The sequence below is a fragment of the Portunus trituberculatus genome, chromosome 27 (assembly GCF_017591435.1).
Source record: "Portunus trituberculatus isolate SZX2019 chromosome 27, ASM1759143v1, whole genome shotgun sequence".
Classification (NCBI taxonomy): domain Eukaryota; kingdom Metazoa; phylum Arthropoda; class Malacostraca; order Decapoda; family Portunidae; genus Portunus; species Portunus trituberculatus.
This window is the reverse complement of record NC_059281.1, coordinates 13,128,096-13,149,225: the sequence shown is the minus strand read 5'-3', so window position 1 is coordinate 13,149,225 and position 21,130 is coordinate 13,128,096. Positions and strand designations below refer to the sequence as shown.

The 21,130-nt window shown below is 37.9% G+C and overlaps 3 protein-coding genes across 7 annotated transcripts; 1 reads left to right on the top strand and 2 right to left on the bottom strand.

The window, feature by feature from the left end:
- Positions 1 to 1,202: 1,202 nt before the first annotated feature.
- On the bottom strand, positions 1,203 to 10,024 carry LOC123509590 (elongation of very long chain fatty acids protein 4-like). Of its 4 annotated transcripts, none has more exons than XM_045264007.1 (10): positions 9,877 to 10,011; positions 9,375 to 9,526; positions 8,708 to 8,823; positions 8,202 to 8,389; positions 7,566 to 7,646; positions 6,689 to 6,860; positions 5,142 to 5,269; positions 3,417 to 3,566; positions 2,988 to 3,116; positions 1,203 to 1,790 (listed from the first exon to the last, which is right to left on the bottom strand). In XM_045264007.1, exons 3-10 carry the CDS (start codon positions 8,772 to 8,774, stop codon positions 1,668 to 1,670), a joined length of 1,038 nt encoding a protein of 345 aa, XP_045119942.1. In that variant the 5' UTR covers positions 8,775 to 8,823; positions 9,375 to 9,526; positions 9,877 to 10,011; the 3' UTR covers positions 1,203 to 1,667. The 4 variants fall into 4 exon arrangements, with proteins under 4 accessions (XP_045119942.1, XP_045119941.1, XP_045119940.1 ...); XM_045264006.1 differs by having other exon boundaries at positions 9,827 to 10,007; XM_045264005.1 differs by lacking the exon at positions 9,375 to 9,526 and having other exon boundaries at positions 9,877 to 10,024.
- A 2,247-nt stretch (positions 10,025 to 12,271) lies between these two features.
- On the top strand, positions 12,272 to 15,114 carry LOC123509588 (AP-4 complex subunit sigma-1-like). 2 transcript variants are annotated; one of them, XM_045264002.1, is made up of 3 exons: positions 12,272 to 12,558; positions 13,153 to 13,319; positions 13,688 to 15,114. In XM_045264002.1, exons 2-3 carry the CDS (start codon positions 13,185 to 13,187, stop codon positions 13,982 to 13,984), a joined length of 432 nt encoding a protein of 143 aa, XP_045119937.1. In that variant the 5' UTR covers positions 12,272 to 12,558; positions 13,153 to 13,184; the 3' UTR covers positions 13,985 to 15,114. The 2 variants fall into 2 exon arrangements, with proteins under 2 accessions (XP_045119937.1, XP_045119938.1); XM_045264003.1 differs by lacking the exon at positions 12,272 to 12,558 and having other exon boundaries at positions 13,137 to 13,319.
- On the bottom strand, positions 14,264 to 20,125 carry LOC123509587 (protein cornichon homolog 4-like). The gene is made up of 5 exons (XM_045264001.1): positions 19,942 to 20,125; positions 18,114 to 18,182; positions 17,740 to 17,852; positions 17,355 to 17,495; positions 14,264 to 16,902 (listed from the first exon to the last, which is right to left on the bottom strand). The coding sequence occupies exons 1-5, from the start codon at positions 20,062 to 20,064 to the stop codon at positions 16,833 to 16,835; spliced, it is 516 nt and encodes a 171-aa protein (XP_045119936.1). The 5' UTR covers positions 20,065 to 20,125; the 3' UTR covers positions 14,264 to 16,832.
- Between the last annotated feature and the right edge of the window lie 1,005 nt (positions 20,126 to 21,130).

The window sequence follows — 21,130 nt, the reverse complement described above, 5'->3', positions numbered from 1 at the left end:
TCACAGTGGAAATGAATCACAACAATTAACACAAGCAAAATGGATTATAGTGTGTGTGCATAAACACACGCACACAGACACACACACACACACACACACACACACACACACACACACACACACACACACACACACACACACACACACACTTGGGGTACAAACTCAAGCAGAGAAATGAACTGTTCAGCAACACAATGCAGGTAACACTAACACTAGGGATAAATGAATGAAGCTCAGTGTTAAGTGACTCATCCTGAGCCTCATGACAGTCATCCGTGCACTCTGCACAGCAGTGAGCACTACTCAATCCAATATCACGTATCTAGAGCTGGACTAGTACTGACCGGGTGAAGTAAAAAACTGGATATGGCAGTGATGTTCAACTTCATCAAGGTGCACTGCGTCTTAGAACAAGAGAGAGATCACCAGTCATGGTTAACAACACAAACGTCTGCGTGTTTTACCCCCTGCTGTGGTAGGAGGATGGTTTGATGGCACACTGTGGCCAAAGTGGAAGAATGTTGCCACAGCATTCCCTGTACAGCATTAATTAAAGGTAAGTCACAGGGGCCAGCTGGGGACAGGGAGCATCCTCCTCTGTACTATCTCTATTTCCATGAGAGAAGATGATGTGTTATGAATATCTGGGTGATCTCCATTGAAGGGAATCTCAGCCTGGCATACAGAGAGACACTGACAGATTCTGAGTCTTTCTCATCCTGAGGAATGTGGATACACTACAACAGTGTATACATATTAGTAGTTAAAGCTGTCTTATATAACTAAATGCGTTTCATCATTACTTCCAAATACGTAGTACACCACTAATATGACTTCTCTTCATGACGAACATACTTAGCAGACACAGAGTTCAGTGCACTCATCTCCCACATCACTGTACATTTCAGTGTACAGCAATATATATATATATATATATATATATATATATATATATATATATATATATATATATATATATATATATATATATATATATATATATATATATATATATATATATATATATATATATATATATATATATATATATATATATATATATATATATATATATATATATATATATATATATATATATATATATATATATATATATATATATATATATATATATATATATATATATATATATATATATATATATATATATATATATATATATATATATATATATATATGACACACATGTACGAAAATCTATTAAAGTAACAATACCATAAATCTCAAAATATAAACTGTCATAACTTTCTTCCCAGCTTGCAAAATGTTGCATTCAGGAGCAGGAGGAGACCATCAGGGGATGCAAACAGTCTTTGGTGTAAGTAACAAGTGATTAAAAGATCAATAAAATACTTAATCTCTCTCTCAACTTGACAACCAATGAGTTAGTTTATCTTACTGACCAGATCACCTTAATGATTAACAACTACAACTACAGACTCCTTCATCCCTTGCCCTGACTCACTGTGACGAGCAATGGTGTGAAGTCTGGAATGTATGGAGAAAGCTCTCAATCATTCATTCACTTACACTCGCTCACTCACACACACACACACACACACAAAGCCCGTGCCACCAAAATGTGTATCCACTCAGTGCCTTGGTCGGTATATGGATGCCTTCTGGATGGTACTAGTGGAGCAGCATTAAGAGTCATGGCGTGCACGGCCCTCACGGCGCAGCTGTCCCCTGGTGCGAGCATTGCCTCCCCGCTGCCCGCCCTTCTGCCCGCTGCCACCTGACTTCTTGCCCGAGCCTTCCTTGTGAGCCTGATTTAACCAGGTAATTAAGTTTTCTGTTCCTCACTAAATGGCTAGTTTAGTTGTGAAGAAATATGGCATTCCTAGGAATTCATCCCTCAGTAAATGATAAATACAGGCAACCCCCGTTTAACAAAGGTTCACACAACAAAATTTCGCTACAACGAAGGTTTTATTTTACTACCATCTGCTCATTTAACGAACACCAAACTCGCTTTAAAGAAGTTTTATCCAGGTAATTTTTTCCAAGTTTGAAAGACCTGCCGTATCATGCAAGCCGACAAGCTTTTGAATACACCAGGAGCCGCAAATACTAAGGCCTGCCTCAGGAGAAATCCTGGGACACCTGTAGAATCAAGATCAAGCCTCTCGTGGACAACACACGCACCACTCACTCCCATAACAGCATCAGCAGCAGCTCGTCTTCACTCGCTCAACTTACCACCAAAACGCCCTGCAATGTGGCCTAGCATTCCTAAGAAGACCAGGAAGTCTCTTACTCTCGAAGTGAAGCTGGATATTATTCACAGACACGAGAGGCAAGAAAACTATAGCATTGCTGACCACCATCTTGACTCTATCTACTGTCTCTATTTTCAAGTCAGCAGACTCTATTAAGAAGGCTGGTGAGACTGTATCTTCCTTGCAAGCTAAAAGAACCACCTGAACTCGTGACTCTACAATGGATAAAATGGAAAGCCTTGTGGAAATGTGGTACATAAGTTTTGCATGCGGTACAATGATGCACCCTTTGTTTACATTCCACAGGTTGCCGGTTAGTGTCTTTCCCGTTTCACTCTCCATCCCTTCATAAATTTAAGATCATCAACATTATAAAGTTACATACATACATACATTAGTGTACATTATAATGACTTACATTAAACTGCCTAAATGTTAAACTTCATAATTTCTACTTTCATTAAACCTTTCACTGTACTATGATGCACTCTCGCTTTGCTTACTCTCAATGGAAGTTCAAGTCAGGTTAAACTTATTATAATCGGTTCGCTTAACGAAGTTTCGCTTAACAAAGTGTTTTTTGGGAACGTAATCCCTTTGTTAAGCGGGGGTTGCCTGTATAGGAAGTTGTGAGAAGAAATGGAGTTTTCCTAGCAAATTATTCCACATTATATAGAACATCTAATCAGTGGTGAGGGAGGGAGGAAGATAGAAAAAGAAAGAACAAGCAGTACCCAGCCTCACCTGTCCGTCCTGCCTGACCACACCATTGGCCATGTGCTGCTTGGCTGAGGTCACGCCATTGTGGGTGATGCCGTTAGCTCCTCCCTGGTGGCCGGCGGTGCCATTCTTGCTTCCCTTCACCCTCTTTTGCTACTCAAGGAGGAATACAAACACACACACACATTTAAGAACACTTGTCATAAAAGGAAATGAAATCTAGAATATTATGCTTCCCATGGTATTTTGTGTAACTTTTTTGTCACCTTCAATGAAAATAATCAAAACTTGCTTATCATTACTACATCTCATTTAAGAATGCCCACATCAGAGGAGCAGTGCAGCAGGACATTTTTAAAGCACATCTCATGAATATCCTTCTATCAACTTACTTCTCTGAACCAATCTAAACAGAAGCACTGAAGGAGGAGTGAGGGGAGGGGAGAGCCTTACCTTGAGCCTATAGTGCTGGACATAGAACTGGCCAAAGAGGATGATAAAGCTACTCATGTACACCACCAGAGCATACTGCATCCAAAGGGGGAAGTCACATCCCACTACGATGGCCCGGGCCCCCAGCACCCCTGCACTGGTGAACTGGATCTGAAACCAGGCAGTGAATCACTGTGTTTCTGTTACAGATTCACAAATGTAACACAATGTATGCTCTCCCTAAAAAACTTGGAGGGAGAACTAAATATCCATCTGTACACTTGGGCTTGTATTAGTAAACATTCCATTCCTTGAAGAAACTTGGTGTGGAAAACTGGTATTTATTCAGTTTTTTATGGTAACTGCTTCTTGCAGATAAGTGGAAAGACAAACTTTACTTGACATTCTAGTTCTAACTTCTTACACACACACACACACACACACACACACACACACACCACATAATGACTTATATATGAACAAAACCATCTGCATCAATATAATACTTTCCACACACACAAAACTTCTTTAGTACTCTTTATCTTCCTCCTTTGCCTCACCCATGCAGACCACATGTTTTTAAGGTGATACAGTGAAAAGGTGATGAAATTCTATACAACCAGGTGGTAAAGCTTTGAAAATCATGACATGTGAGAGAACAGAGACACAAAACAAGCAAGGAAGGTCGGTCAGTCAGTCAATAGAAGCTCTCCATTCAACATGTGTCCACCCCTGTGTCAGGTGTGAAGCCGCTGAGGTGCACTATAGGTGACTTAACAATAATTTTCAGTCTATATGAATTCACTTTTTTTGAGACAATACACAGCAGCAGATCTGTATGTATTTCCTATAACTTTAAACCACATGCACAGACACACACAAACATAACTAACTGACTGTCTTGATTCTTTAAGTCACCGCCGCAATGTTGCATCTTTATCTGTCTTCTACCGCTGTTTTCATGCTGTCTGCTCTTCTGAACTTGCTAACTGCATGCCTTCCCCCCTCCTGCGGCCTCGCTGCACAAGACTCTCTACTTCTTCTCATCCCTATTCTGTCCATCTTCCTAATGCAAGAGTTAACCAGTATCTTCACTCCTTCATTCCCTACACTGGTAAACTCTGGAACTCTCTACCTGTGTCTGTATTTCCACCTGCCTATGACTTAAACTCTTTCAAAGAGGTGTCAAGACACCTCTTACGTTAACTGGACCCTCCTTTTAGATTTTTGTTTTTCTCTTTCTACTTTCCTCTTAACAGGGCCTGGCAACCAGCGGGATTTTTTTTTTCCAACACTTTGTTTGCCCTTGGCCAGTGCCCTTGTAATGTAAAAAAAAAAAATAAATAAAAAAAATTAAAAAAAAAATTCATAGATGAATTTGGACCAAGAAAAAGCTTTCTCAAGCAAATTGCATACTAAATGTAATCTTTTAATATTCCAAACAGCACCTATACCATACACGGCACTCATTCTCACTCAAATACTTCACAGAAACAGGAGACAAACATGAAATTAAAATGACACAACACAGCAGAATGAAAAACTAGAACCTCAATGTGATCAGAAACAGAATGAAATGGCAATATCAACCTGACAAGAAGTCTCTACCAACTGGAGAACAAGTGATGATGATAATGAAGAAAAAGAAGGAGGAAGAGGAGGAAGAGGAGGGCCACATAAGACTCAGTCCCAAGATGCTTCAGGTATGGGGAGGGCGATCAACCCAAACAAACAGACCATCCCTACCAGCTGTATGCAGGTGATGTGCTTCTTCCACCACAAGTACTTCTGCACCGCTGGGCCAAAGGCGGAAAGGCCATAGTAAGCATACATGACCACGTGCACAAAGCTGTTCATCATGGCGGCCAAAAAGGCTGAAACATTTGAGGTGCGTTAAAAGGAGACGCTCCAGGAAGGGAGGACAATGCGCTTCAATTGTTCACGAATCTGTACTCTCAAATGTTTTGGCATCTGACTCCATGTTAAAAAGGTTCCATTGGAATAGACTCAATAAAAAAATCCTTAGTGTTGAGTCAGAAGGCAGCCTTAAAAGATTAAAGACAATTATGGATGATAGGTAGAACTGGGCAGGTGTGTTTCATAAGGGGATTGCCACACACAGAACTGACAATTTCTTGTAGCTTCTCGTGTGTGTGTGTGTGTTTTTTTTTTTTTTCATGTTAAACGGACTCAGCACCATATGTATGACAAAACACCATGGGAACCCAACAAATCAACTCCAATATCCTTTGAATGAACCATTTGAGAATACAGACTGCTGAGTAAAAGCTTGATAAATAGAAAAGGTTACTAATGTGGGAGGACTGAATGCACTCCCTCTACTTGACTGTGTCTCTTAGGTGTGTCAATAAAATGTAGGTGTGTTGGCAGCTTAAGTCATCTATCTACTATGTGTGCTGGTAGTCTTTAAAAAAGTGCTCTAAAAGGATAAAATAAACAGGCTCACATGAAGACCAGCCACTCCAACTTCTCTTGGGTAAAGTAAGCTTAGATTAGGTTATGTAACTTGACCTAATCTAACATATCCCAGTCCATCCCAGAAATTAGTTAGGATGGCTGGTCTTTGTGTGAGTCTGTCAATGCTTGGCAAGGTGTTGGTACATTGAGAGGCTGACAGGTGTGGTGTGTTCCAGGCCTAGTTGTGATTTATACTGTTTAAGAGACACACAAAGAGAAAAACAATATACAATAGAATGTCAAAGAAAATTACAGAGAACTTAAATAATTTCACTGCAGTAACAAGTGCATGAACAAAGATTCTGTTGTTAAATTGTGATATCAAAGGAACACTGATTCTTTCATTAACTATGTACATAATATATTTGTTTGATAATGCAGCCAACATCGTGTATGAAAGATGCATCCTGAAAAGAGAAGACAACCATGAAAATAATATCTGGTCAAGACAAGAGCTAGTTAGATTGATTACATAAAGAACACAGACATGAAAAACTGAAAGAAAGGGAAAATACAATGACCACACTTAAATAAAAGACAAAAAGACAAAAATAATAGAAAATAAATGAACACAAAAAAGCAAAATAATAAACACTGAAATAAAAAAAAACTATAAAAAATAGAAAAGACAAAGAAAAAAAAACACATCTAGGGAATCAAAATAGAAAAAGAACAGAAAATAGGAAAGAAGCAAAAACAAAAACCCAGAGTACAAAATATATGAAAAAAAAAAAAAAAACATCAAACAAAGAAGAAAGCAAGAAAAGCAATAAAACAAAGAGCATGATGGCCTGATCCACAATTACTCCACTCACAGGATCCACCAGCGACCCATTTGATGCCAATCCACCAGAGGCAGAACATGGTGGAGTGGTGGTAGATGTGCAGGAAGGTAAGTTGGTTAGTTTTCTTGCGCAGAATGAAGAACAGAGTGTCAGTGAACTCCACCAGCTTGGATATGTAGTACCACCATAGGGCTGCTGCTATCTGAGGGAGGGACCATGGGATGTGAGGTGGAGGAGTGGTGTGGTGGAGGAAATGATGGTTTAACTCCTTCAGTACCATGATGCATTTATGTATTCATTCTGCTTATTATTTGGTGATTTTAAACAGCTTCAGAAAATTAGGTTGGGATTAAAATAGTGAAGACTGTAACCATTAATCTTCTGACCTCCATAGACCCTTTCTGATGTCAATAAAATGGTCTAATCATACTCAAAACTAAAGGCAAAAATGTGCCCCAGTACTGAAGGATTTTAAGTGTTAGATGAAGTGAAGAAAGATAGAATTGAGTTTTTTCCTTTTTAGTGGGGTGGTGGAGTGATAAAGTGGAGGAAATGATTAATGAAGTTTTTTTTTTCTTCATGTGAGGTGGAGGAGTGGTGAGGTGGTGAAAATGATGCTTTGAGGTGTGAGGATGATAGTTTTTTTCAAAAGCTCTTCAATTTGAGAGAGAGCTGGAGTGATGAAAGAGGGACTGAAGAATTTGAGGGATGGCAATGGAGTAAAGAAAGAGCAAATGAAGACTTATATATTTTCTTATGTAAGAGCAACAAAAACAATTAAACAAAAAGACCCACTTAGATGCCAGTCCCATAGAAGGTCTACTGAGGCAACACTCACCCAGAGCAACCAAGAGGTGAAAAGATGGGTATGTCAAGGCTTCACTATCATGGATGACTGAACACTTACCCTCATTTCATCAGGATTGGTGGAGTAATCAACCGGCTGGCAAAACCAACTGTACCGCAGCCTCACTGACACAATGGCCAGCTGTGAAGATGACAAAGATACAGTGTTAAATGATCTGCTACATGTAAGTACATAAGACCAGGAACTGCAGGGTAACATCCACTTTGCAATAAATAAATCAACCCAACCTAAGCAATGAACAATAATTTTCATCTTGGAAGAGAAAAAAATTAATACACAACAAAAGAAGCAGCAAAAGTTATGGTATAAGTTAAAAATACATTAAATTCATGGCTAGTATTGACCAGCTGTACGAGTGACACAGATACAATGTTAAATTATCTGCCACACGTAAAACATACGCATCAAGTACATAAGATCAAGAACTGCAGGCTAACATTCACTTGGCAATATATAAATCAACCTAACTTAAGCAACAAACTAATTTTTCATCTACGAAGAGAAAAAATGAATACACAACAAAAAAGTAGCAAAAGTTATGGTATCTATTAAAATATACTGAACTCATGACTAGTAGGTAATATCATCATAGCAAAGACAGTGTTTGTACTATTATACCTACAACACCACTTATGTACAGCACACATAAATACCACCACCACCACACTAGCTCACCTCCACACCAATGTAGAGATTGAGCAGCATAATGGCAAGGTTGTAGACAATAAGCGGTATTCTCAACTGGAAGGCAGGGCGGTGCTGCATCAACCTGGGGCCCACCTTCACCATGGTAAGGTAGGCTGCCATCAGACCCAGCGTCGGGAGTGGGGAGGACATCAATGGCCACTCCCTCACTCGATCATCTGTGAGGAAATGTAGGGGAATAAATACGGAAACTGTCACATCTTGGGTATACAGAAACACTTTGCTCTCTCACTTTCATTATTTACAAAAGGCTACATAAATGGTAAACTGTGTTCTCAAGAGTGTTTCTGCTAGTAAAAGTGTTTAAATTTTGTCAATCTGTATGCCAAAATTATAATAGCACCCATAAAAATTTTCTGACTTAATGAGAGAGAGAGAGAGAGAGAGAGAGAGAGAGAGAGAGAGAGAGAGAGAGAGAGAGAGAGAGAGAGAGAGAGAGAGAGAGAGAAAATCTTCCACAAAACAGCCTCACACACCTGCTATGGATAGGGACCAATCATAGAGGTCCTTCATCCTGTGTAGCTTTTCTTGAACCACCTCCATCTTGCCTTACACTGTAACAGGTGTAATACTGCTGCTGCTGCTGTTGTTGCTGCCAGGGAGACAAGAGTGACACTGATTTCAATATCAATGCCGAGCAGGGTGGTGGGTTAAGCACTAGGTCTTTGAGAGACAGAGGTTGCCTGCCCCTACAACATACACACACACATGCAACTCTAGTAAACACTGTTCAATAAAAAAAGTGGCTTAATTTACCTATTTGAGCAATTCAGTGTTAGAATATAACACATCCTAACGTTACACTTACTGAAGACAAACACATCAAGGTTAATGTTTACTATCAGTCCTTGTCAGTAGAGCATGATACATCTACATGTTACGATGGTAAACTCACTGCACTTTGTGCCTATAAAGGTTTTTTGTGCTCAGCCATTACTGCCTCATATTGATGCCTTCATAAGCCAACACATCGTGCCAGAAACAGAATTAGATTCGGTTTAGGGTTAGGTTAACTTAGATTAAGTTTGTTTTGGTTTAGTTGGTCAGGGATTCTGAAATACACAATTTTGGATTTAAATATTCAAAAGTCTAAGGAGACAAATGACAATATTTTGCAAACAAGGATTTCTTGTAAATATTTACCCTTCTTAATTCCAAGGTGTAAAATAAAGTACTTCAACAAGCCACACATCTGGCAAGGTTGCCATGTCTTGCAGGGTCACTATGCCCTCCATCCCTTGATACATGCACTGGACATCGGTGAGGGTGACACAATTCAGAGGATTCACCTAAAGCTTAGAATAAATCATGGTAATAACATAGTCTGAGTTGGAGATGATGATTAAATTTGACCTATCCCATAAAAAACCACCCCATCAACTTCTCCCATCACCACGACACCCAGGCAACACTCCCACGGCACTTAACATTATTCTCATCATTCAATCATCGATCCCACTGCATCCTAACCTCACATATCCTTATTGAATCACTACAAACAACACTCCTGCAACACGCCCCTACACTTCCATGCCACCACACCACACCGCACACGCACACACTCCCTCTCCCCTCGCCGCCTCTCCAACCCTTACCGCCTGTATTTCTCCTCACCACGCTCCTCAGGGCTGCCACCGGGTCTCACCTCACTCTGAAGAGACAAATTCTAGGTGGACGGGCAGGAAGGGACACACAGTGACTAGGAAACACGAGAATTAAAAGGAGTATTGACTTGCCCGCCCCCTACACTGTCACAAGCAGACGCCGCGTGCTCGACTACCTGACTCAAAATGTCTAGTAGTGTGAGGTTTTGTTCTCCGGAGTTTTTATTTGTTTCCATGTAATATTTTGAATGAACGTTATTTTTTTATTGATTTTTATTATTATTCTTTGAGTAGTTTTGATTTCCCTGGTGTATTTTTGTATTTCATTGTTCGTCTGCTAATTGTGTGATTATTGTGTTTCTATTTATGCAATACCAATATTTTTTAGAGAATATTTTGGTTGTTTTCTTTTTGTTATTTATTTGATTTGCTTTTTTTTTTTTTTATGTATGGTGTTGGCTTTCTTTCTCTTTTTGGTCTGGTACTTGAATCACTGCTATATACTATCTATCTACCTATACAATGTCAATGATTTTGCAGACTATTGTACAAAATTTCATGGATTGTTATTTACATCTTTCTTTGCTTTTGTTTTGTATCATTTAAATTTGTTTTGAAACTTTTGATCCAAGAGCATTTGTTGTATACTATTGCTACTATTAAAATTTGTGAATATCCGTCTTATTCTCTTCATTAAGGATTTACTAACTTTCTATTTTCCTTGTAACGTTAGAAATAACTTATTAGAGAACACCAAGTAACGTGTAGACGTTAATACATTCTCCTTTTTGCCCTTTCCTCTAGGTAGACAACAGTGGGCTTTTCCCCCTTTCTTCATTATCCGTGACAATCAATAAATAAAACAATTTGGTTTTAGTATCCAGTAAGGATAATGTGATGAACCATCACATATACTTATCACTTTTAGCCATTACTTTACTTACACAAACAAAATGTTTATGCCTCACTGGACTTATGTTGCTCTTCACGTCACTAAAAATGGGAATATGACACACATCAAAGTTCATCCTAATATATATTTGAATTACACTGACTCCAACTCAATTTCATCACTATTGATAATTTTAGTACACTGCTTATTCTCATTATTGCCATATTTCTTTGTCACTTCACCTCCCCTTCTCTTAACCAATCAAATATAATCAGCCAATTCAACAATCATCAAACACTATATGCCTGACTTCAATGGGCATAACATAGACAAAGACATAGACAGTCAACTCCTCACTGTAAATAACCAGACATCTATTCTCCACAGGTACAATAAATGAAGTAATAATATATAAAAGGGTGATATTGATTCAGTATCTTGACACCATACTGAGTTTCAATCCTACAGGAAACACATCAAGTTCCACTCTTCACTGGTGGATTAATAGACAATGGGAGGTTTCTGGGTGAGCAGCAGACCGAATCTTCTCTTGATGGTAAGGCGGTAGAAGGAATACTTGTCCTCCGGGCTGAATCGTGCTGTGGGAGATGAGGTGAGGTTACTTAATTCCTTCACATGTACACCTTCATGGGATTAACATAACATTTTATTTCATATTGTATATACTTCTTTTTTAATATAAGAGGAATACTAGTCAAGGGCATCAAAATTTATGAATACTGAAAAAGGTAAGGTTAAGTTTATATAAGTCTGTTCTTTTATTTCACTGCTGATCTTTTCAATGAAAAACTAGATCACAATTTGAGAAAGCTATCATATTTTGCTCAGAAGTACATGATTACTGCCTCAAAATTAGAAGACTAAGATTATGTTATATTTTGCCCACATACTGTTAAGATTCTAAAAGTCTGTCAACAGTCACCCTCACTTAAATTTGAAGAAGCAAGGTTGAAGTATGACTAAGTGTAAGAACCAGTAGAATGACAGGGTGGAGGGAAATTATTTGTTTTTGCTGTGCATTGATAAATAATTTGTATGTATTGAGATTTGGGACTATAAAGCCTTGTATATATAAAGCAACAACGCAAACCAATATTTTCATACCTGGGTGGGCAGAGAATGTGGGTTTTCCATGTGGATCCTTATCCTGAAAATATAAAAAAGTAAATACATAAGAATCAATCGGTATACCAAATCTTAGTAAAGCATATGGCCACTCACTACCTATCCTCTATTGGGGTGAACCTTCCCTGACTGCTACCTGAATGATTGACTGGATTAACTCATGTGTCTTCCTGCCTTCCCCACAATTCACGCTTACCTTGAGTGTGTAGATCTTCTTGCCCGTCTCATCGAGGTAATATCTGAGGTCCATGCCCATGTGATGTTGAGTACGAAGTGTGAGAGTGAGTAGCCCTTGTTGTGCCTTCTGATGGCCCACGTGTGATGTGTTTAGTACTGAGCCAGCGTTCCTTCGCTCTTTAGTTGTGGCTCGTTCGGCGTAACAGCTCTTGATCTTTGCAGTTTTATCTCAATTTATTTATTATAGTAGTTCAGCTTTTCTTTTTTCTTCATTTTATGTATAACTACCCATATACTATGCCGGCAGTCCCTTACACATGGTTAGTAAAGCACACCCATACACACACACCCTTCACATTCAGTCCTAGACAAGGCCCAATCCTTCATATACACAAAACAGCATAATCACGCACAGACTTGGACGAGGAAAACACACCTCTGCCACAACAAACCCCCAAGAAGAAGAAAACACACCTCTGGCTGTTTCCTCAACATCTTCACTTCTGCTGTAAGGGATGATTATTTTTTTTATCTGTCTGGCAATAAGATAAATTAGTTTAAGACCTTTTATTGCTGTAACAACAATGGTTCCTTAAGTCAAAGTCTTGTTTATACAAGGCTCTACCTTAAGTTTCCTGTTGCTGCCCTCTAGCAAGCAAGCCCTGGGGTATGTTGGGAATTCATGGGTTTGGTATAGGTATGGTAAAAATAGGCCAATTTTTTCAAGTCACTATAACATTGCTGACTGTGATGGCATGTCTGCCATCACTCGTCCCCGCTAGAGCCGCTACGCTATCCGAACAGACGAAAATGCACTAATTGTCCAATTTTTCTTCTCCATCCTTAACAGCCATGGGGATTTTAGGGTGGGCTGATCCAGAGACATAGATGAAAAGTAAGGATGGGATGCCATATTTTGATAAGAGATAATTTGTAGGCTAACCAAATTTTACTTACTTTATTACTACCTATATATCCTATTTTTGTAAACATTGTTATGGAGGCTTTGTTGAGCACCATCTTATATTAGAATAGAACCAGATAAACCAAGTAAAAATCAAGATAAAGCATTTGTAATTTTCGAAGATGTATACAATTTCAGCATGATGAGGTGACCTAGGGGGAACTGCCAGGATGATGCATTACCTTCTCATATCTAAGGATGGTAGTGTGCAGTTTTCCCACTACTTCACCCACAGCAGCCCCTCCAGCCGCCCCACCACAGAGGCCCGGGTCATTGCAAAGTGCACAAATGCTGACAAGGATGCTGTGAGTCTTATTGATGATGATTGGTGGTTGGAGACGTATTTAGCATAGCTTGGTACGACAAAAAAAAAAAAAAAAAAAAAAAGTATCACAATATCCTTATCAGTGATGATCAATAACTATAAAAAAAATAGCAGTAAACTTATTGCCCAAATAATTAATTAAATCCAAAATTTTAATTCTACCAATACATAATGTTAGATATGAACTTTAATCTGACTCAAGAAACTTCAAACTAGGGAATAAAAACTTTTGTTATGCTTGGAAGCTAAAGCATTTGTATAAACATACATCAGACCAACAAATGTAATTCTTAGCCATCCTTCCTGGTGTATTCAATAATGACTAATATCCATTTCAAATCCTCTTAGTGTCACTTCCTGGAAGATGGGCCACACACTCTCGTGTTCCGCTGGTTTGGACCCTGCATGTTCGTTGTTGCAGCTGACCACTCAGAGAATGAACTAATGATCTATGAGTTCTTGAGCTTGTATGTCAATGCTCTTCATAAATACTTTGGCAAATTTTCTGAGAAGCACATCCTCCTCAACATTGAACGACTCCACATGGTTTTGGAGGAGATGGTGGTGGCAGGAGAGCTACTTGAACCCTCTATTAGAAATGCTCTGAGTCCCATACAGATGTTAGATACTATCTCCTCCAGATAATGCACCCCTGTGTGTGTGTGTGTGTGTGTGTGTGTGTGTGTGTGTGTGTGCTGGGTGGGAAAAAAGTAGGTAGATGGATGTGTGTGAAAGATGGCATGAGAACCAATTGTTGTATAGTTATTCTAGTCTTTTCTCTCCAAGATGTTTGAAATAATTTCTCTTTGGATACAAACTGTTAGGTTTGTATCAAACTAAACTCTTCATGTTAGACTATTTGCAAGCTTGTTTTTATAGTAATATATTAATTTATGTTTATAAACCCAAATGTAAAGGATTTCAAATACTGTATAATTTATTTTGTAAATTACATTGCACGTAATCTTGTATACAGTAGCAGGTACAGCAACATGTTCCTTCAGGTTTTCATGCTACATTATTAAATCATTTGTGGCATCTACTTAGCTATTTATATAAAAAGCAACAGTGACTATTGCTTCAGTTTACTCTGAATAAAAATTGTAACAAAATGTTTAAATATTTAAATTTTAAACTTTTACACAATTATACACTAAAAAGTTCTAAGATATTAATATTATTTTATTAAAGTAGGAAACTCCATCAATGACATTTATTCAAATAAATTCATTTAGTTTGTGCAGAAAACTGCAAATCACAGATTACATTTGTTCATTATTCTAATGGACACCATACATAATATGTGGCCATTGCTTGGTTGAGTTGCTTAGACCTAATTCTCTCTATTTATTATCCATTGTAACATGAACCACAAATTCCTGTGCTTTACATTTGTTGGTATGGTGATATAATTCATGCATGGCATACTAACATGTAGTTGTGCTGTTATTTAAATTAAATTAGCTACCTATGCATATTCTCACCTAAAGTAATATCACACTCAAAATTTTCTTCATCTCATTCTTCTGCTCTCCCATGCCAGACTTTTGATAACCACCATGTTTTTTGCATGTCAGAATCTCTAACAGTGACTTGGTTGCTGAAACTTTCCCCATTTTGTTTTTCCAGATGTTGCAAGCTTTGTCATTGAACTAAGCATCCATACTTTTATACTTATATATTTATTACTATCAATTGAGAAAATATGACTTTAAAAGAGCCTCTTAAGTGTACATTTTTTTGAAGAGATAAAACAATAAACAGTAATGCCCAAACCAATTCTTTTCTTTACATTTCATTGATGCATGTCATTAGCTTTGTTCAATAGGCAGTCTAAACATCAATTAAAAAGATTATTCAGATACTGATTATCACCTTTTAACACTTGCTTAAGCTTTTACTTACACTCTTGAATAACTAAAAGGAGAGAAAAGGCTATGTAAAAAGGCTATTTGGCTACATTAAAACAATGTACCTACTTTATACACAGTCAGTGTTTACTCAAGCATTCTTTACATCTCACAGCTGGCCTAGTCACATGTATTCATAAATGTTTTCTTTGGTAGTCCACAAATGAACCTTATGACTCAACAGCCGTGTCTACGGAATGAACTTTGACATGGCCATAAAACATATACACCTGGCCGACACAACTTTATCAAGGGCAAGATGCCAATATTCTTATCACATGACAGGATAAACTTGAGAAATCATCTAGTCAATTTTCACATTGAGAAAACAAAGAAAGTGACTTTAAACTCAAGAGAATATGAATAAAGACACGTCCACTTTCCACTGAGCATCACCCACCAGTAAGACAAAACTTTTGTGATATCAAATGTAAATATAAAACCTTAATTTCTGAAGCTCTCAGGCAAAAGTCATCCCTGAGAAGGAACACAAGGCTGCTAGGAAGCAATGTCACTCGGAACCTTATAACTGTATTTACTTGAGTTAAATATTACACTGTCCACAGGACAATAAAATAGCATAAGATGCAAAAATTCCACCAAAGTGGTAATGCAGTGTACAGCACTTACATAAAAATCATCTAATTTCTTTGGAGCTGATTCACAAGTAAAGATTTCCCTAAAGCCCAGGACCACAACCTCTACTAATGATGGCTTCTATTCCCCATCAGATATACAAGCTAACTTTAATACTGTAGTTTCACGAGACATTTTTGTTAATTTAAGCTTCATCTCGTTATCACAATCAGCACACACACACACACACACACACACTTTCCAATGAGGAAGTTGATGAAAATATTTTGAAACACATATGTTACGACTTTGGCAATAAACAACATACTAGAATCAGGATTAACAGAACATTATCATTTTACCAGTGTAGAAACAAACAATAACAATAAGAAGGTACATTTAGTCATTCTGAGTTTTAGTACTTCTCATGAGCTGTGTTGTGGTGGAGGCTACATTCAAGAAAAAATGTACATACCATTGTCTATACCAGACTTGAATTGTTTTTTGTGATGGAAGCTTTGTCTTTTCACATTATCAATCGAGATGAACAACTCCCTGTATAATGAAAATGTTGATATATTAGTACAACATGAGTGACTGAAACATCCTCAGTCTTTTAATAGCTATGAAGATCATCAACACAGTCATTTACAAAGGCTTCATACCTACTTGTGTTTTGGCTGCATCCACTTGGTGACAACCTGTCTGGCAATGTGTTCATTAGCATCCTGCACTGCACAAGCCTTTATCTCCCACTTCATTACAAATCACATCATTCCAAGTTTTCTTGGAAAGTACAAAAATAAATACCTTCACAAAAAAGGCCTAGTAAGTTAATATCAATCAAAAAAATCAGATTAAGTACAAAACACATACATGCAGATTCAAACAATCCTATGACAGAACCTCCCTCCCCTTAACCACAGCAGTTGTCACTTAAAATTAAAACATGGACACCCTTCATGCACAATTCTGCACACTTCACACCAGTCATTGCCTATGCAGAATTACAACCCAATGTCATCAGCGTAGTCTGGCTTGGGGACTGGGTTGGAGCGCAGGAGGTGGGTCAGCAGGCTGAAAAAGTGATGAAGTACGCTAAACACAATTCGAGTCAGAGTCAAATACTGCCTCCAGTACGTACTGGACAAGTTACATTTTTGTCTAAATCACAGACTTGTCAGTGTCTCCTGGAATATGCCTCAAAACTGCAAGATGCCTACAGTAGTTTTTTTTTTTTTTCCAGAGTTATTAGTGTGACATTCAACTGGACAATGATTTGATGTTGATATTCAAATTACAACAAAACAAACAAAATCTTAAAGTATCAGTATAAAGGCTACATTTGGAGAGAGAGAGAGAGAGAGAGAGAGAGAGAGAGAGAGAGAGAGAGAGAGAGAGAATGATTCTTTAGGTAATATACTATTATGAAGAATATATTGATTCAACCCATGGATTTGAGCACCTGGCTATAAAGAATGTAACCTTAATTATTGAAATATCTTACTGTATCCTAAAAAGTCACTTACCAGTATAGATAAATGAAGAAGAAGACCAAGTAGTAGCCCATACCAATGACTGAGTCCCTCATGTGAGCCTTGAGCTGACCCATGCGGTGGATTTCTGTTGGGTCATACACACCAAAGTTCCCAGCTGGCACCTTGACATACCTGAAAACACATCACCTAAATTTTAGTCTTCATTTTTAATGTCTTCATCATATAATCAATAATATTATTAATACTTGTCTTATTTTTGTTCTTAGCTAGATAATCTTTTTAATTTTCAATATAAAAGTTTATGCAATCATCACTATTAATTTCATTACATCTCCCATGGGTGCAATAGATGTAACAAAGTACCTGAAAGCTACAATCTACACTCATCCCTACACAGACCAAGAGATGAACTCACTCGCGGACAAGGAATGCAGCGAGGGGCAGAGAGGCCAGGAACAGATAGAAGTGTCCCGTTAGCAGGAATACTAAGGAGAGCAGTAGGTGGGCAGCCAGCTTGGGAATCACCCACTGTAACACAACCACAGACCACTCAGCATTACCACTATCTAGTTTGTATAGCAATTATTAAAAAAGTGCACCAGACACATTCTCTGGCTGGAACAAATATTAATTCAAAATTTCTTAACTTAGACTACCTACTAATGAATTCAGAATTTACAATAACAAGCTCATCAGTGTGTGCAAATAACTATACACTATCTTTAAACATATTATGATAATAAATAATCAACTACTACTTATTTCAATAAAAAAGGAAGAGACACTTACTAAATTGAGTCTGTAGCAGCACTGCTGAGCATTGAGGTAGTCACACTCCAGGTCTGAGAGAGTGATCACCTGTGCATTGGTCAAGGAACAATATAACATCTGGATATTAAAAGTTGCTACAATGATAATAAAGGGAAGAATAAATTCTGTACAATATTTACAAGAGTGTAAAAATCTATCTTATTGTAGTGACAAAGCAGATTTGGAACACTGATCATTACAATGTAAATAAGTTTTTTTCATGGACACCTGTGAGTGATGCACACCATGATCACGGCATTGAAGACCATCTCAACAGGGACTCCATTCATAAAGTGTATGTCCTGCCGGTGTCATGTGAAATCCTTGAGCTGCAAAAATACTGATGAGTTGGCCTTCTGCGCATGTGCATCCAAAGGAGCAAGTTATCTCACAGGTAGAACATGTGAAATTTCTAGGATAGGTTAGGTTTTGTTCATATCAAAAGAAGCCTGAAAGTCATTATTGAATAATTTTAGAGGTTAAACAATTTATTAAGACATGTAGCCTCATGGAATGCATAAAATGAAAGATGAGATTACTAACATAACTGGACTTCACTTAACCTAACCTAACCTAATCTAGCCATACCAAACCAAATCGGTATTACTGCAGAGTTTCACCACAATCAGCTACGTGTTTTTTACCCACCTCAAGAGATAGAGCTCCTGATTACGAGTAATTTGAACCCCATATATACTAGGTGCAATCTTTTTGAATGGTGACACAGATTTCTTAAAATTTAAGTGTGTTTTGGTGATCAGCCATGACAATAGCCTCCCGCATCAAACCCTGCCGTACATTGATGGTGTCATGCGCTCGCGGCGGCTCAGCGGGCTCCGTGATATACCATTGTCTGAGCATGCGCTTAACTGTTTACACTGATTGGTTCTGTTCTTTGAAACTGAAGTGGAGGCCAATGAAAAAAAAAAAAAGCATAATTATTTCCACCAATCACGACGGCTCCTGAGGTTAGGTTTAGTTAGGTTAGGTTGGTTGGGTTAGGTTAGGTTAGGTTTAGTTAGGTTAAGTTAGGTTAGGATGGGTTAGGTTAGGTTAGGTTAGGTTAGGTTAGGTTAGGTTAGGTTAGGTTAGGTTAGGTTAGGTTAGGTTAGGTTGGGTTAGGTTAGGTTAAGTTAGGTTGGGTTAGGTTAGGTTTAGTTAGGTTAAGTTCTTTTCTGGACGAAACTATTTTTTTCTGGTAGATTTCGGCTTGTTTTTAATTAATTTACCAGATGTTTTTTTATGCAAATCACAATATGTTTCGGTGCTGTAAAAAAAAAATTGGTTGATTTGCGCCAAAAACAAGTGGTATTTTAATTAAAAGCAAGCCGAAATCTACCAGAAAAAAATAGTTTCGTCCAGAAAGGGCAAGGTGGTGAAACTCTGTAGGTTTACCACCAATCAAACCTAACCTAAAACCCTCTTCTGTTCTGTGAAAAATAACATTAACTTTGGGATGTACATACACAGAAAGGCAATTCATCAGTATATCAGAAAAATAAGGCCATAACCACAAATATAATCCCATCTTTCGAAACCAACCAAATATGAACTCGTTAAAACACCCTTTCTTCCATACCGTGTCAACTTTTTTTTAATCGCTATACAATTGATACGAGTTGATGACATAAATTATGCGTTCCTCCTAATCCTTTAACTGTTGGAGATGGAGGATGTTGGATAATCAGAACTACTGAATTCTATATAGTATTCACAAAGTCACAAATGCTTCTCCCGTCCTTACCTCACCATGCCCCAAAGTTTTTGATCACTTTTGTTATGTGTTAAAGGAGAATGAAAAGGATACATAGTAGACTAGAAGAAACAGCAAGGCTCCGGTGTCAAACAGGGAGAAGACAAAGACTGCGGTGTCCAGAGATACAGAGGTGTCAGGTTGAGGAGGGCCCTCTTCTAGCATACCCTCATCCATGGCTGTTTACTATCTCACTGTCGTCTGCAGCGCCACAGCAGTCACTGTCCACCACCGCGGGAACACAAAAAGCTACGGGCCTAATATGTCTTCTTAATTTTTATGACAATTAATTCGTAGCCTTTTTGTAAGATGAAAATGTATAGATACCTTTCTCTTCTTCAGCTAACAATTAATGAAAAAAGTTCGCATGAAGAAATTGTCAAAAGAAGTGCACAGGCGCTTTGTCGCAGTCTTGTCCTCACAATTAACGTTCCTGCAGCTCCTTCCATCAGCACTTCTCAAAACTTTCTCTCTCTCTCTCTGTTGTGGCTCTTTTTTAATGATATCTTCGATCTTTAGCATCTTAGTACAATCTATAATTTGGCAAAACCTTAAAATTTAGGTGCTTTAGGCATGATAAGCAACTCTCACCTTTTCACTCAGATACTAAAATTATCTTTAATAAAATTTTCAGCTTTGGCTGTTAGCACTTTATCCCACAGTTATTTCACTGGCATTGTATTCTCTCTTGTTCCAGGTGACTTTTGACATACTATACAAACCTATTTTTTTTTAATTCATTACTTAGTTTTCATTATATTACTCACCATCAAAATGCAGGAATAGTTTAGTTTGAATTTAGGAAGACTTTCACACTCCATGCTTCAAATCCATTCATATCTCTTGCTTCTGAATCTCATCTATCCTCCTTTCTAATCAATTGACCCATCATATCTGACGGAAACTTTGACCATGTTATTTCTACAATTTTTCTTGCCTCTCCTGAACACCAATACCAATGTAGCTTAAACTTCCTGTTCTGGTGGTCTACCTTGTATCCTGTAAATCGTGCCACTGTACACTCAAATCCATTCTACTTAGTGCTTCAATTGCTAATAAGAGCTAGCTGTGGAAGTTCTACTATCATCACAAACAACTTTCCTTGTGCATTCTTAGCTTCACACATTCTCATGCATAACCTTACCAAAAATTTTGACATGAATTCCTGCACCAGTGTAAGGAAAACCAACTTTAGAACTCTATATTTTCAAACAGAACTTCATTGTGAAACTTAGCAAATAGA